A 17,305-nucleotide genomic window follows, 5' to 3' on the forward strand; every position below is an offset into this window, starting at 1 on the left:
TTAAAATATTGGTTATTTGCATTTATTGTAGGATAGAATAAGCCAAACACATCCATACCAATACAATAGAACTGTTAATGGTTTGCTTGTTATTGCAGTCTCCTCCAGTCATCTTAGTTGCTCCCTACAGCTAAATCACTCATATTGGGATCAAATGATTCAATAGGTTGTAGCTGATGTTGCTTATTAGCAACAAAGATTCAGCACAGGGATTTATACCTTTTCAGTTTATAAACAGAAATGTTATACAAATCAAACTTTGTGGTCTTAGACTTGAAATATGATTACAAAATCAAATATAATTAGCATGTGATCTAAAGACTTATTACTGAAAGAAAAATGGATACATCAGCAAAATGAGCGAATTCAAATATTCACAATTCCTACAGCCATTTATTATGTATTTTAAAAAATCTTTAGGGACAAACAGGAGTTTTATTTGGAGAGGGGAGGGAGGAGGATGAAATAAGGGAAACAACTCTCATTCAGGACAGGGAGATGAATAACTATTCTCAAAGTTATTTTGTTGAACACTATCGTTTTAAATGAAAGAACATGATTAAAACAGAAACAATTACTGCTGGACTAAATCAAACCTAAATAAACATACTAGGCTGTACACAAATGAAGCTGAAAATATTGTGCCAATAACAAGTTATTTGCATGTGATGTTCAGTTTTAATTAAACATACCTTATAAATCTATTCTAAAAAATATATATAAAACTTTGAAGGATATTTATAACAAAGTAGTGAATGAATTATTAGATGGTCTTTGTGCTGCTCAGTAAATAACTCTTGAGTACATGTTTACATGTCAATACATTTTATAATCCAGCCCTATGGCTAACACTAAATGCTACCACACAAACCTAAACAATATGAGATGGTGGAGGCAGGAAAATCACCCCTGTCAATTATCCCACTGTACATAAGAATACACCATTGGCATATTTTAAAAAATTATTTTATTATACCTTTTCTAAAGAATTGTAATAGATTTGAGAATAGCATAAAACTAGAAACGCCACAGTTGACACATTTTAATTCATATTTGTTTAGTAATATTTCTCGGCTATCAAGAGGGGGAGGGGCGTGGAGAATGACAGAGACGTAGGATGATAGCATTAGAAAAAAAAAATGGCTAGCATGTGAGAATTACACTGTTAATGACTGTGTTAATTAATACCACCCTGACTGCTTATGAAGAGGGGCATATAGTATATAACTGTAATTTTGTTCATGCAACATAGTTAAGGTATTACTTAGTTTCAATACCATATTTCTGGTGAGGTAAATTCAAATCACGAAAAATTTATCATAAACGATTATTAAATCTATCTATAATTTACCATCTATTATTATGAAATCTATAAATAATTTATGATTAATTATTTTGAAATCTATCTATAAGTTACCATCATAAATTCTAAAATCTATCCATAACTAGGTCTATGCAATGTATAGCAGTTTGGTTTCTATAAAAAAAAAATCACAGATAAAAATAATTTGGTACATGTGAGATATTCAAGGACAAAAATTTATTCAGACTTAATCACAGCCACACTACAATAATCTATTACAATTACATGTTCAAGGTCAAAGTTCACCAGCCAAAGTCCTAGGCAGACTGTCCTCTTGACACAGATGTGTACAGGTGAAGAAGAACAATTCTATTTATAGTACACCACCATTGTTTTAAAGTATGAGAATATTGGCACTTCAAATAAAGCAAGGAAACAAAAAAAAAATGAAATTTATTTTTAAAACCAAGACCTCATTGATATGCATTAAATCAAGTTTAACAAAACTAATTCATCATTTTTAAAAGTTTTTAAAATTACTGTTCAATTCCAATGTAAGGTTAAAAAAAAATGATAATTCTCTTAATTCTGTTGCCATTCAAAATATATACAGATATTCACAAATGTTTTTTATTATTTACAAACAAATTAACATCTGTATTCATTTCCTAAAAACAACTTCTTAAACTCTGATGAAGAAATCAGTTATAAAGATCAAAACAAACATTTCTTTACAATAATTTATTAACATAGAATAGTTTCATGTAAACAGTTTTTATATCAAATATTTAAAATCTGTATGCCATCGCAACAAATAAAAATAATGTATATACAGTAAATATTAACATAAAAGCCAGCAATGTTTATATACAACATTCTTAACAAGTTCATATATAAATCCAACAAAAAAAGGTTTTTCGAAGTCCAACAATAAGGTTTGTAAAGTCACCTCGAAAAGTCACCTAGAAGGGCTACCTACAAGAGTTTTATAACTAAGCATAACACTAGTACAAGGTTAACTTTAGTCATGTGACATGCTCATGCCAGGTTGTCATGACAACAGCTCCCAGTCTTTGTACTCCTCTGAAGTTTCTCCTAGTGTACTAAACCTGAGGATTATAGGACAAATCTTAGTGTACTAAACCTGAGGATTATAGGACAATTATGGTGTACTAAAACTGAGGATTATATGACCTTAGTGTACTAAAACTGAGGATTATATGACAAGTCTTAGCGTACTAAACCTGAGGATTATATGACAAGTCTTAGTGTACTAAACCTGAAGATTATATGACAATTATGGTGTACTAAAACTGAGGATTATATGACAAGTCTTAGTGTACTAAACCTGAGGATTATATGACAAATCTTAGAGTACTAAACCTGAGGATTATATGACCTTAGTGTACTAAAAACTGAGGATTATAAGACAAATCTTAGTGTACTAAACCTGAGGATTATATGACCTTAGTGTGATAAAAACTGAGGATTATAGGACAAGTCTTAGTGTACTAAACCTGAGGATTATATGACCTTAGTGTGATAAAAACTGAGGATTATAGGACAAGTCTTAGTGTACTAAACCTGAGGATTATATGACAAGTCTTAGTGTACTAAAAACTGAGGATTATCTGACAAGTCTTAGTGTACTAAACCTGAGGATTATCTGACAAGTCTTAGTGTACTAAACCTGAGGATTATATGACAAGTCTTAGTGTACTATAAACTGAGGATTATCTGACAAGTCTTAGTGTACTAAACCTGAGGATTATCTGACAAGTCTTAGTGTACTAAACCTGAGGATTATCTGACAAGTCTTAGTGTACTAAACCTGAGGTTATATGACAAGTCTTAGTGTACTAAAAACTGAGGATTATCTGACAAGTCTTAGTGTACTAAACCTGAGGATTATCTGACAAGTCTTAGTGTACTAAACCTGAGGATTATATGACAAGTCTTAGTGTACTAAACATCAACATAGGAAGGTGTGTTCAGACAAAAACTGACCTCTCCATTAGACTAGTGTTTTCTGTGATTAAAGCACGAACTTCCTCCAAAGATGACCTGGTGTTTTGTAGACTGTAAACAGAAGTAAAGAAAATAAAATTACTGACGATGATGGTTTACAGAATTTGTGTTTTGTTGACTGTAAACACAAGTAAAGAAAATAAAATTACTGACGATGATGATTTACAGAATTTGTGTTTTGTTGACTGTAAACAGAAGTAAAAAAATAAAATTACTGATGATGATGATTTACAGAATTTGTGTTTTGTTGACTGTAAACAGAAGTAAAGAAAATAAAATTACTGACGATGATGGTTTACAGAATTTGTGTTTTGTTGACTGTAAACAGAAGTAAAAAAAATAAAATTACTGACGATGATGATTTACAGAATTTGTGTTTTGTTGACTGTAAACAGAAGTAAAGAAAATAAAATTACTGACGATGATGATTTACAGAATTTGTGTTTTGTTGACTGTAAACAGAAGTAAAGAAAATAAAATTACTGACGATGATGGTTTACAGAATTTGTGTTTTGTTGACTGTAAACAGAAGTAAAGAAAATAAAATTACTGACGATGATGGTTTACAGAATTTGTGTTTTGTTGACTGTAAACAGAAGTAAAGAAATAAAATTACTGACGATGATGGTTTACAGAATTTGTGTTTTGTTGACTGTAAACAGAAGTAAAGAAAATAAAATTACTGACGATGATGGTTTACAGAATTTGTGTTTTGTATATTTATATTAGTATGTAGCCAGCCATAAACGGATGGTGTCTTTGTCCTCTGCATATGAGGGCATTATGTGGCCAGCACAATTCGCCTTTACTCAAAAATAAAAATTTACAGGTGTAAGATAATCTACAAGTGTCATGTAACATAATGTGCAAGTATAATGTTATGTATAGATGTAATGTTATGTAGAAATGTCATGTAATGTAGAAATGTCATGTAATGTAGAAATGTCATGTAATGTAGAAATGTCATGTAATGTAGAAATGTTATGTAATGTAATGTAGAAATGTCATCTAAAAGTGTAATGTAATGTTCAGCTGTAAGTAACAAGTGTATAGTTTACCTATCACTCCCAGTTGTGTAAGTAACAAGTGTATAGTTTACCTATCAAGGACACTGTCCAACCTTTCCTTCCTACTCCCAGTTGTGTAAGTAACAAGTGTATAGTTTACCTATCGAGGACACTGTCCAACCTCTCCTTCCTACTCCCAGTTGAGTTAACATCAGAAGGTGCAGCGTTGTCCAGCTGCTCTGTCAGGTCCCCGTTGCTGATGGTGGTCTGCCCTAGGGCTGTCAGGCAGTTCTCTGTCAGGGCCAGGCACTGTTTCCCTGACTGAGGACAGACAACCACACAAAATACCAAGCTGTTTATCATTGTTTTACAATACACAATGGGATTACACTAAGAAACTTAACACCTTCACTACATGCAATATTTCTTGAATTTGTACAAGTGAACAGAAAAAAAAACTGCTTTTAGAAATTCTTCGCAAATATAGTTCAATCAACAGAGATGAGTTAATATTTCCTTGAGTTGATAACATTACAAATGACAATGTCATGTTTCTATAATTGTATAGGCAGAGGTAGTTAAAGTGATTTCTCTTTTTGTTTATACCTCAATGATAAAAAAAAAACAGATGGAAGAGATAGATGAATACTAAAGCTCCTGATTACCCTTTTAAGTTTGAGATACATGAATACAGTAACTATTGATTACCCCTTTAAGTTAGAGATACATGAATACAATAACTATTGGTTACCCCTTTAAGATTGAGATACATGAATACAATAACTATTGGTTACCCCTTTAATTTCGAGATACATGAATACAATAACTATTGGTTACCCCTTTAATTTCGAGATATATGAATACAATAACTATTGATTACCCCTAAGTTTGAGATAGATGAATACAATAACTATTGATTACCCCTAAGATTGAGATAGATGAATACAATAACTATTGATTACCCCTTTAAGTTTGAGATACATGAATACAATAACTATTGATTACCCCTAAGTTTGAGATAGATGAATACAATAACTATTGATTACCCCTAAGATTGAGATACATGAATACAATAACTATTGATTACCCCTAAGTTTGAAATACATGAATACAATAACTATAGATTACCCCTTTAAGTTAGAGATACATGAATACAATAACTATTGATTACCCCTTTAAGTTAGAGATACATGAATACAATAACTATTGATTACCCCTTTAAGTTAGAGATACATGAATACAATAACTATTGATTACCCCTTTAAGTTAGAGATACATGAATACAATAACTATTGATTACCCCTTTAAGTTAGAGATACATGAATACAATAACTATTGATTACCCCTAAGTTTGAGATACATGAATACAATAACTATTGATTACCCCTAAGATTGAGATACATGAATACAATAACTATTGATTACCCCTAAGATTGAGATACATGAATACAAGAACTATTGATTACCCCTAAGTTTGAAATACATGAATACAATAACTATAGATTACCCCTTTAAGTTAGAGATACATGAATACAATAACTATTGATTACCCCTTTAAGTTAGAGATACATGAATACAATAACTATTGATTACCCCTTTAAGTTAGAGATACATGAATACAATAACTATTGATTACCCCTTTAAGTTAGAGATACATGAATACAATAACTATTGATTACCCCTTTAAGTTAGAGATACATGAATACAATAACTATTGATTACCCCTAAGTTTGAGATACATGAATACAATAACTATTGATTACCCCTAAGATTGAGATACATGAATACAATAACTATTGATTACCCCTAAGTTAGAGATACATGAATACAATAACTATTGATTACCCCTTTAAGTTAGAGATACATGAATACAGTAACTATTGATTACCCCTTTAAGTTAGAGATACATGAATACAATAACTATTGAGATATAACCATTGATTACCCCTTTAAGTTTTCCCACAAGCCTTCCCTGGTCATTCACCACCTCTGTTATGATTCCTTCCAGCCTTTCCCCAGAGTCATGAATCTGGACAGCTTTGCTGGAAAACAAAAAGATCGGATCAGTCAAGCAAGAATTTGTTTAGCTAACAAAGACCTGTCCACCATCTCACAAAGACCTGTCCACCATCTCACAAAGACCTGTCCACCATCTCACAAAGACCTGTCCACTATCTCACAAAGACCTGTCCACCATCTCACAAAGACCTGTCCACCATCCTGTCCACCATCTCACAAAGACCTGTCCACCATCTCACAAAGACCTGTCCACCATCTCACAAAGACCTGTCCACCATCCTGTCCACCATCTCACAAAGACCTGTCCACCACCTCACAAAGACCTGTCCACCATCTCACAAAGACCTGTCCACCATCTCACAAAGACCTGTCCACCATCTCACAAAGACCTGTCCACCATCTCACAAAGACCTGTCCACCATCTCACAAAGACCTGTCCACCACCTCACAAAGACCTGTCCACCATCCTGTCCACCATCCTGTCCACCATCTCACAAAGACCTGTCCACCACCTCACAAAGACCTGTCCACCATCTCACAAAGACCTGTCCACCACCTCACAAAGACCTGTCCACCACCTCACAAAGACCTGTCCACCATCTCACAAAGACCTGTCCACCATCTCACAAAAACCTGTCCACCATCTCACAAAGACCTGTCCACCACCTCACAAAGACCTGTCCACCATCTCACAAAGACCTGTCCACCATCTCACAAAAACCTGTCCACCATCTCACAAAGACCTGTCCACCATCCTGTCCACCATCTCACAAAGACCTGTCCACCATCTCACAAAGACCTGTCCACCATCTCACAAAGACCTGTCCACCATCTCACAAAGACCTGTCCACCATCTCACAAAGACCTGTCCACCATCTCACAAAGACCTGTCCACCATCTCACAAAGACCTGTCCACCATCTCACAAAGACCTGTCCACCACCTCACAAAGACCTGTCCACCATCTCACAAAGACCTGTCCACCACCTCACAAAGACCTGTCCACCATCTCACAAAGACCTGTCCACCATCTCACAAAGACCTGTCCACCATCTCACAAAGACCTGTCCACCATCTCACAAAGACCTGTCCAAAATCTCACAAAGACCTGTCCAAAATCTCACAAAGACCTGTCCACCATCTCACAAAGACCTGTCCACCATCCTGTCCACCATCTCACAAAGACCTGTCCACCATCCTGTCCACCATCTCACAAAGACCTGTCCACCACCTCACAAAGACCTGTCCACCATCCTGTCCACCATCTCACAAAGACCTGTCCACCACCTCACAAAGACCTGTCCACCATCTCACAAAGACCTGTCCACCATATCACAAAGACCTGTCCACCACCTCACAAAGACCTGTCCACCATCTCACAAAGACCTGTCCACCATCTCACAAAGACCTGTCCACGATCTCACAAAGACCTGTCCACCATCTCACAAAGACCTGTCCCCATCTAACAAAAGACCTGTCTATGGCATGCTGTAACAAATATCTCACGCGTAAAACTGTCTAAAGGCCACAAACAGTTGCTGAGCATTCTTAGTGCAGTCATCATCCACCAGTGTTGTGGCTGTAATACACAGCTCCTTCATCTTGTTTCTGTGGGAGGTAAACAAATGGTTGCTAGGTTACAGTGGGAAAACAAATGGTTGCTAGGTTACAGAGGGTAAACAAATGGTTGTTGAGTTGCAGTAGGTAAACAATGGTTTTTGTCATGACCTTAGTGTGGTAAAAGAACTAAAAGAAATTGTGGACCTAGTTTAGCCATGTTATAAAGTTACTCCCCAAAAGTTTTTGTATAGACTTCACATCAATAACAAAAACATTAAAGAACCATCCCAAAGTGCAGAATTTAATCAACTCTGTGTTAAAACTACTTCCTTAGTATAACTTTTGCTTTAAGACCAGAATATAAAAAGTTAATATCTCATCACATTATATAGCAGAGTTACTTTAACCTATTAAACAATTAAATCTACCATGTATAAGCTAATAATCATTTACTAAGAGCAATTAAACTATTCCAATTAAGAACTTACTTATCAAATCTGTGTATCTGTTCATCATTGTTATTTAGGGTGACTTTAGATCGGTCTTCACGAAAAGAGTTGAGGATTTTTTGAACTCGCTGGATCATGTTATCAATCTTTTCAATACTGTACAGAGACAAAGAACAGTTGCTATAGCATCACATCAACCTCCAATTAACAAAACTAATTCAGTAATTTAGGTAGTGTTAAGCCAAGCAAGAATTTAATTATTTTTTTTTAAATGCAGTTTTAGATATATTCATTTATAAACAGCTTAAATTAATGCTGATTTTTTTAAAGTAGTTTTACAGTAAATTATTTATTATTAGAGTGTATATCAAAGTATTTTATTTTTCAAAAATTTTAATAAAGAAAGCATAGTACATATTTAAGGTCTAGAGAGTCAATGAAAGAAAATAACAAACCAACGATCTGCTGGCATACAGCCTTTACTGGGGTCCCAGTCAGAATCAATGATGTGCCCACTTTTTATTAACTGGAGAAGTTCTGTGGCCTTGTCTAGTTTTGTTTGTAGCTGTTACATTTTTTTTAAAAAAACATTTTTTATCATCCTTCAAACCTCATAAAACTAGATAAAATTGTATTGTTTTTTTAATTTACAGTTAACAAGTTGAGGACTCGAAGATTTACAACAACATAAAAAATATTACCAAAATGCTTACATTTGCAATTTATTTAAAAGTGTGTGTTGGTTTTCAAAATATTTTTTTCTTTTGATTTCTAACAATGTCTAGACAGAAATCATGGTCTCTAGACATTTAATTTAAAACATTGTCTAGTCAGAAAATCTTGGTCTCTAGCCATTTTATTTAAAACACTGTCTAGACAGAAAATCTTGGTCTCTAGCCATTTAATTTAAAACACTGTCTAGACAGAAATTATGGTCTCTAAGCCATTTAATTTAAAACACTTGTCTAGACAGAAAATCTTGGTCTCTAGCCATTTAATTTAAAACACTGCCTAGACAGAAAATCTTGGTTTCTAGCCATTAAATTTCAACAAATATGACCAGCCATAAGTCCAAGCTCTCTTACCGTTGAATTAATCTGTAAACACTCCCTCTTGCCTGTCTGGTGGACAGTTTGCAGCATGTTGACTTGGCTGACCACATCAGTGACCTTTGCCTTGAGGCCGCTGTTGGCCAGGGCCCTGAACATGCCCACCTGCAGGCCAACTGAGGCAAACAGCTGCTCTATCCAGGCTTTGGTGTCAGTACACAGGCGGGTCACATGGAAGGTTGTGTGCTCTAGGTGGCTACTTTTTTCATGCACATAGTTGCTGGAGACATAACAAGTGTAAGGGTGATGTCTTCATACTGTTATCAGCCTTTGTTAACAGTCAATATTTACAAGGCTTAGGGGAAAAGTGATCTAATAACATGTGTGAGCTTTTGTTGTTAAGTCACTGTGATCAAGGTTTTGGAAAAAAGTGATCTAATAACATGTATGAGCTTTTGTAATTTAAGTCACTGTGATCAAGGTTTTGGGAAAAAGTGATCTAATTACCGGAATCAGCCTTTATTATTATATCACTGTGAACACAGTTGTGGGAAAAAGGGATCTAATTACCTGCATCAGCCTTTATTATTATATCACTGTGAACACGGTAATGGGAAAAAGTAATCTAATTACCTGTACATCTTGACTGCCTTGGTGACCAACATGTCATTGTGAACCAGTTTTTTTACAGCATTTCTCACAGAGTAGAGAGCTGCAAAGTTTTTCTTTGCAAGGGGATAGTCATTAGCCACATTGGTTTCTGTTGGTATGTCCTTGAATAAGCCTGCAAGCCATTACATTGCATTACAAGTTAATATACGTTAATATACCAATAGATACATGATTAATATTTTTTTAGTTTAACCAGCACTGTTGATTAGTTTACCTTAAAACTGAAATGTCAAGCTTTGGGTTTTTAAATTTTGCTATCTAATTACTAAGGCAGAAAGCTACTTTTAGTTCTAGTGAATTAGTTTTTTAATACCTTCAATATCAGAGAGTTACTTACCATACACAGGCTTGACAAACTTCTTGAATTCTGGCAGTTTGTTGAAGACAAAGATGGGGTTGTCTGGTGTGATGTGCTTCAGGTACTTGGACACAGGGTCTCTGGACTCATGGGTCAGAACCTTCCCATCATGCAGCAGCAGCTGGGCACCACCAGGTATGTCTGTCTGTTCTGTGATCAGTTGGCGAAGCTGGGACATGCTACACAGGTAAAACAAGATTATTCACCACGTGGGTAGAATAATGACGCACATCTTGGCAGCACATTAAATTTACATATACCAACTCCTTAATCCCTTTGATACATTTAGTGGTTGAGGTGACGTGTAATTTGTTCTAAATCAAATGCAAAATATAGTGTAAAAACAAAAAATAAAAATTGTATTGCCGTGGTTCTTCAAACTGCTATTTATTGATATACAGTTGTTAGGATGTTAAGTTAAATTAATAAAGCAAGAAAGGGTGGGTTATTGGGCTGGCATCATGATTCCTAAATAAAACACTGCTTTGTCAGGTTTAAATAAATCCTTTAGTTAACTCTACATAAAGTATCAGATTAGCTTCACTAAAAAAATGTTTTAAACTAAACGATATTAAATAAATTATTTAAGGATTGAAAACTTTTGCAGGGTTATAGCTGTATTACATTTTTATTCCTTATTGAATTCATATTGTTTGTTTATCATAAGATTTATTAAGGTTGTAATTGTATTACATTTTTAATCTTTATTGAATTCATATTGTTTGTTTATCAAAAGATTTATTAAGGTTGTAGTTGTATTACATTTTTATTCTTTAGTGAATTCATATTGTTTGTTTATCATAAGATTTATTAAGGTTGTAGTTGTATTACATTTTTATTCTTTAGTGAATTCATATTGTTTGTTTATCATAGGATTTATTAAGGCTGTGGCTGTCTTACATTTTTAATCTTTATTGAATTCATATTGTTTGTTTATCATAAGATTTATTAAGGTTGTAGTTGTATCAAATTTTAAACTTTATTGAATTCATATTGTTTGTTTAACATAAGATTTATTAAGGACACTAGAGAAACTGCACTTGCAGACCCTAACTAATAAACTTAAATATATTCATTACAGTTATTTGTTAGATAAAGTTATCTGTTAGATACAGAATTGTATGTGTTATAAGTATGGAGAAAAATACTTACTCATCCTTTAGTCTTGTGTAGACTGTGATGAGTGAGAATGTGGTTGGGCAGAACACATCGTAGGGAATGCGTGAAGTTATGTCGTGAACTTTAGAAAAGTATTCATCAAAAGTGATTGTCTTTGCTTGGTCCTTCTCCAACAGGTCGGCCAAGAATGGAGTGATCAGTAGCTTCAACCCTCTGTGTTAAAAACAATTATAATTTTATCACTAACTTCAATCTCCTGTGTTAAAAACAATTATAATTTTATCAGCAACTTCAATCCCCTGTTAAAAACATAACAGAATTTAATCAATAAATTCAATAACCTATGTTAAAAATAAAATACAATTGGATCAGTAAATTAAATCCCTTGGATTAAAACCAAACAAAATGTTTAACAACCCTAATATACCATGCATAATTTTCTGACACTGTTTCTAAGGCTGCTGTTTACTAATAATATTACAATATAGCACTCTTTTTTACACTCAGAAAATGACAAGTTCAGGTAACAGAAACTTTATTTACTTTCACAAATGGAGAGCTCAAGTTAAGCTTTCTTTACCCTCATAAATGTAAGCAGTAAAAGCTTTATATAATTTCTAGCCAATGCAAATGCTGTAATTACTTTGACAGTCTGCATGTAAGAGGTAGATCTCTCTCCCATCTGATTGGTCCATTTTGTTGCTCTTGAACACCAGAAATAATTCCATGCTCTTTCTTGGCTGTGATCATGTGCCTGGTACAATACATTTTTAGTCATTTTAGCTTTGAGCGAACACTTCACCATCTTTATCTATTTCATGTTTTTAACAACTATCATCATGCTCATAATATATAACAAGAAAAAGGTAAAGGGTGTAATTGATCACTTTGTTATGTTGTTATATGAATTGGGGGTGGGTGATATAGAGCAATGTTATAGGCTCATAATTTGGCCTTTGGTTTCCTTTTTATTTATTTTTGTGTGCGATGTTTGATCATAAAATATTAATATGGCAACTTACATGGTTTCTTTATTCCGTCGTCCACCGTAGGGTCTGAAAGGCAAGTTCCCAGTGGCAGCGTGGTAGAAGGTCACGCCAAGACTCCACAGATCAACATAAACACCAAAGTGCTGGCCTAAGGGCCTCCTTAACACAGCTCTTTCATACATATCAGGATGCTGTAAGAGCAATTGAAGGTGTTATCAGAATTATATGCAAGAGTAGGCAGTAAAGAAATCATTACACTTTTTACATTTCAATTACAATTTTTTGTGTAAAATTAATATGTAGTTAAAACTAAAATGCAGTGGTTGACACAGCATTTAACTATGTAAACTGGGCTATTGACATGTTATACCTACCAAATATTCATCTGTCCCATAAAGAGAAGCAAACTCTTCATCTTGCTGAAGTTCTCTGGCAGCTCCAAAATCTGTTAGTTTAAATACAGATCTGAAAAAGGAGAAGGAATTCTGAAGATTCTTTCTGTACAAGTGAAACTGTAATTAGTTTAATAGGTACTTCTTTGGGGGAGGGGGGGAGGTTCTTTTTAAAGAAAACATCAAAATGACTTTTACATTGTACTACATTAATGAATATGAATTAGCTAGTTTTGTGTAATTCTTGATAAAAGCTTACTTTTCTGGTTTTCCCTTTTCTTTGCACAGTCAAAAATTAAATACGCAATAAAATGATAAAATCCCATATGAAAAATCTCAAGCAAGGAAACAAGAAAAGTTTTGCTTACGTGCCATCGGGTGCCACAGATCTCAGAATGTTTCCTGGTTTGATGTCCCTGTGGATGATGTCCTGATCTCTCAAATGTTTCACTCCAGCAGCTTTAAAAAGATGGTTTGAAATTTTTAACCATGATTCAAGTAATAATTTTTGTGCTTTAAAAACATAATGGTAGCAAAAACATCTACTTTGAAAAGGTGATTTTATATTTTAAACCAAACTCATCTTAATATTATTAAGCTAATGTCCATACTACAGGACCTTTTGCTCTACCCAAAAAGTGAATGTTCTAAAGGTCCCAAGTTTGGACCCCTGTAAGATGAGGGTCATTAATTAACTAGGAACAACAACCCATCTAGGAGAGAAAACTCCAAAATCAAACAACCGCTGCCATTCAGACTATTCTTGGGTGGACAAAGGCTGGAGCAAATCCAGGACGAAATAGAGACTGAAGTCGGAGTCAACAGGTCATATGGTATATAACATGTTGACATGTAATGCTTAATTTTGTTGATGGTAATCCCCTTCAATATTTCAGTTTCGAACAAAGAAGGAAACAAAAAACTTTAAAATTGTAAAGTAAAAGACATATTTTTAAAAAGCTTTTAATAACAGTAAAACATTTATTATATTATTAAAAACATTTCAAAACTTTATTTCTCTTCCACCAGGTATCCAGTGGTTGCACACAAGTGTTTACTTACTGACTTGCTTAAGAACATTGACAAACTCTTCCTCTGAAAGACCAAAATTGTTTTCCGGCAAATCCAACAAATTGTAAAGGCTGCCATGGGTGCAGTACTCCATGACAATAACTTTGGCACGACTTGGTAGCTTGTTGGATAAAAAAATAAACAGTTTTTGAAAAACTGAGAGACGAACATTGACATAACAATGCACATAACAAAAAGTCTGATAGCTAGTTAAAATAGAGGATATACGTAGTTAAGTATATCTTCTATTTTAATTTTTCCCACATTGTCATCATTACCTCCTCTTCAATAGCTAAAAGCTTAACAATGTTGTCATGGCTTAGTTTCCTCATCACTTCAAACTCCCTCATTTGCACTGGAAAGGGCCTATGATAGCTCTGCGGGTTAAAAACTTTCACTGCCACTTCATCCCCAGTTTTCTGAAACAATTTACATTAATAAAATATTCTAACTGAAATTTCAATCAAATACACCACAAACCTTAGAAATAAAAATAAAATAATGCATTTTTTATGATGAATGCTGTTTTAGTCACAGACGTTGAGTTATTGACTAGAGCCAATTATTCTAAACTATTATTACAATCACTGAAGCCAATTATTTACCTTATTTCTCCCCATGTAAACCATGCTGGTTGCCCCCTGGCCAAGCATTTTATTTGTGTCCCACACAAAGGTCTGAGATCCTCTTATACTCATCTTGTTTGTTATTCAGTGAACAGAATACCTGCTAGTCAGCACTATAGAACTTCTCAGTGACTGTACATGAAGGCACCCATTCAAACGTGTCTCCAAAATAATAATCACACCTAATAAAAACAATATATAAATTATCCCAATTTATTAGAAATTTAAAAAATGTTTGTTTTTTTTAAATATAAATTATTGCAATTTACAAATAATTACACAATAAATTAAATCATGCTATACCCAGTTGACTAGGAATAGCTCTAATAATATGCTCATTTCTGATACATAAAGGATTAATTAAGAAATGTTTTTGCAATTAATAATTATGCATCCTTAAGTTTGGTAGGTCATAATCCAATTACCATTTTTAAATTAATAAAAACAAAAATATCAGGCAAAATAGCATGTTCCTTCAAATCATTTGTTATTTATTATTGTTTCCATCGCAATGTTCAGAAGTTTTGTTCTCTCTAAACATTGCCAGTACAGGGGATGTTACTTTTTTCTCTCTACAAATATGCTAGTTATCAGGTATCAAGAGAGAAGAAATTACAATTAGGCTATACAATTTATATTGTTATAACAAGCCGACCCGCAGCGTATCATACGCCGCTAATTAGTTGTTTTATTTTCTACTTTTCAGTAATTATAATTTGTGAATTCGACAGTACCAATGCTGCCACTAAAAATATTTGCTTTAAAACACTATCAGTAGCTCGTTAAGGACGATAACCCCCCTCCTTTCCCCTAACCCCCCCCCCCCCCCATGAAAGCAAACTCCTCTTAGTTACCTCCCCTAACTTTAAAATCGTTTCAAACAAAATGTTCTGCCCCTAATAGCCGTCACTAAACCCAGCTTTACAATTGTAAACATTTAGCATGAACCACAGCTCACCAGACCATGTAGGGGTGGGGGTGGTAGGGAGTGCGCTTACAGTTCGGTGTTTTCTATGGTCTCCAAGAAGAGAATTATATATAGAGAGAAGATAAAAGTAAAGTAGTCACTTTTTCAGGAATAACAGCAAACAAAAAAATTGTGAAATTCACATGACTCAAAATGGAAGCAAATATCTAATGGATTCAAACTAGACTATATATTATATAATTTATGGTAATCTATCGATTTAGGTGCGTAAAATCAGCCGAGGCTAGTAATGTGAAAAAAAGTTGTGATATATTTATGTCAAATGTTATAGATAACTGAATAATAAACCAAAACCAATGGCTAAATATATCAATATACGCCAGACATTAACTTTAAACAACAGTGTTTGCGAGCAAGATTTGCTATATAATATATAAACAGCTGCCATCTGTAAATTAGAGTGGTTTCCCCTGAATCTCTAACTTTTAAATTTTACCAAAAGAAGTAAAGCATATGGCTGCTAAAGTAAATGAGCTTGGTTGCATCTGAAAAAACATCGCTAGTCTTTATTTATTACTGAAAAGTTTTAATACAATTGTTTAAAAACAGGTATGGTACATGAATGAAACTTTGAAACATTTTTGTAACTTTCGAAACAAACATAAACCCAAAAAATGTTAAATTATTGCTAAAATTTAATGAATCACCTTTTTTCACATTACTAGTTTCGGACGATAAAACGATAGATTACATAATTATTAATTAATATATCATAGCTAGAAAGTATTATCTAGAATCTGTAGTCTACTGTTGTGTTAGAGTCTGTACTGTTAGTACTGTTACTAGTGTTACTCTCTAAGTCTAGCAGAGTTTATTCTAGATCAAGGAGCTGGCTGCTAAATCTAGTAACTAGTTGTGTTAGAAGATTACATTTTTATTAAAAATGTAATCTTCTAACACAACTAGTTACTAGATTTTAGCAGCCAGCTTTTTTGAATTTTAATCATTTATTAAATTTATTAGTAAAATAGTAAGAGACTCATTGACTCATTGAGTAATTGAATCATTACTATAGATTCATTACTAGATCTAGTTCTATTCTATAGATAGTTAGATCTAGTAGTATAGATCAAGATCTAGACGTCTAATTAATACTAATTATAGTTAACTTAATGTCTACCTAGTCACAAGCCAGAGTTCAGAGAGCAAAAATTAAGAAAAACTCAGAAAACACAACCAAAAAACATTAACTTAAAAATTAAAAGGCAAGAAAAAGAATGATTATTTATTTCTAGATCTAATTGAACATTAATATCAAAATATGCGATAACCAAACTATGTTTTACCTTCAAGGTAAATTTATTAAAAAGCTTGATTTAGCGATAATCCATTTCTATTTCTGCACTACGACTGACAACCTGAATCTCATCCAGAACCACAACATTTGTCATGGCCGTGTCGTCATTTCTCGGAAATTCCGATTTGCAAGAGTAATAGCCCTTTCGGAAAAATCTCAATCTAGAATCTAGGGGCCTAGTCTACACAAAAATAGCCTAACCGCATCTAGATATAGATCAACTAAATGTATATAGCTAAGGGTCTAAATGCTTCACTTTTATGCTTATTTATTAAACCACGACATTTTCCAACTAGTTCTCAATAGATTTAAAATCTATTCTATAGAATGCTCAGTGGCGTCGCTAGGTTGGGTGTATCAACCCCACCCCCATCCAAAG

The 17,305-nt window shown here is 33.7% G+C and overlaps 1 protein-coding gene across 1 annotated transcript; it reads right to left on the minus strand.

Moving 5' to 3' along the window:
- Nucleotides 1–8: 8 nt before the first annotated feature.
- On the minus strand, nucleotides 9–17,040 carry LOC131951354 (serine/threonine-protein kinase TBK1). Its single transcript, XM_059313727.1, has 19 exons — nucleotides 16,916–17,040; nucleotides 14,621–14,823; nucleotides 14,294–14,434; nucleotides 14,007–14,136; nucleotides 13,313–13,403; nucleotides 12,927–13,017; nucleotides 12,586–12,743; nucleotides 12,207–12,317; nucleotides 11,597–11,776; nucleotides 10,424–10,623; nucleotides 10,048–10,198; nucleotides 9,451–9,694; nucleotides 8,821–8,930; nucleotides 8,405–8,521; nucleotides 7,863–7,964; nucleotides 6,284–6,380; nucleotides 4,499–4,659; nucleotides 3,311–3,382; nucleotides 9–2,412 (listed from the first exon to the last, which is right to left on the minus strand). The coding sequence occupies exons 2-19, from the start codon at nucleotides 14,711–14,713 to the stop codon at nucleotides 2,355–2,357; spliced, it is 2,307 nt and encodes a 768-aa protein (XP_059169710.1). The 5' UTR covers nucleotides 14,714–14,823; nucleotides 16,916–17,040; the 3' UTR covers nucleotides 9–2,354.
- Nucleotides 17,041–17,305: the final 265 nt, after the last annotated feature.

The sequence above is a fragment of the Physella acuta genome, unplaced genomic scaffold (genome assembly GCF_028476545.2).
Source record: "Physella acuta isolate Inbredline_101_S28 unplaced genomic scaffold, ASM2847654v3 ptg000808l, whole genome shotgun sequence".
NCBI lineage: Eukaryota > Metazoa > Mollusca > Gastropoda > Physidae > Physella > Physella acuta.

What these genes read in the sequence shown, in the direction of transcription:
- LOC131951354 (XM_059313727.1), bottom strand. Translation starts at nt 14,713, where the DNA reads ATGAGTATAAGAGGATCTCAGACCTTTGTGTGGGACACAAATAAAATG. An exon ending in CAATGTTCTTAAGCAAGTCA is followed by an intron (nt 13,404 to 14,006) that starts GTAAGTAAACAC and finishes ATCTTTTTAAAG; the next exon opens with CTGCTGGAGTGAAACATTTG. An exon ending in AACACTAGTCTAATGGAGAG is followed by an intron (nt 2,413 to 3,310) that starts GTCAGTTTTTGT and finishes TATAATCCTCAG; the next exon opens with GTTTAGTACACTAGGAGAAA.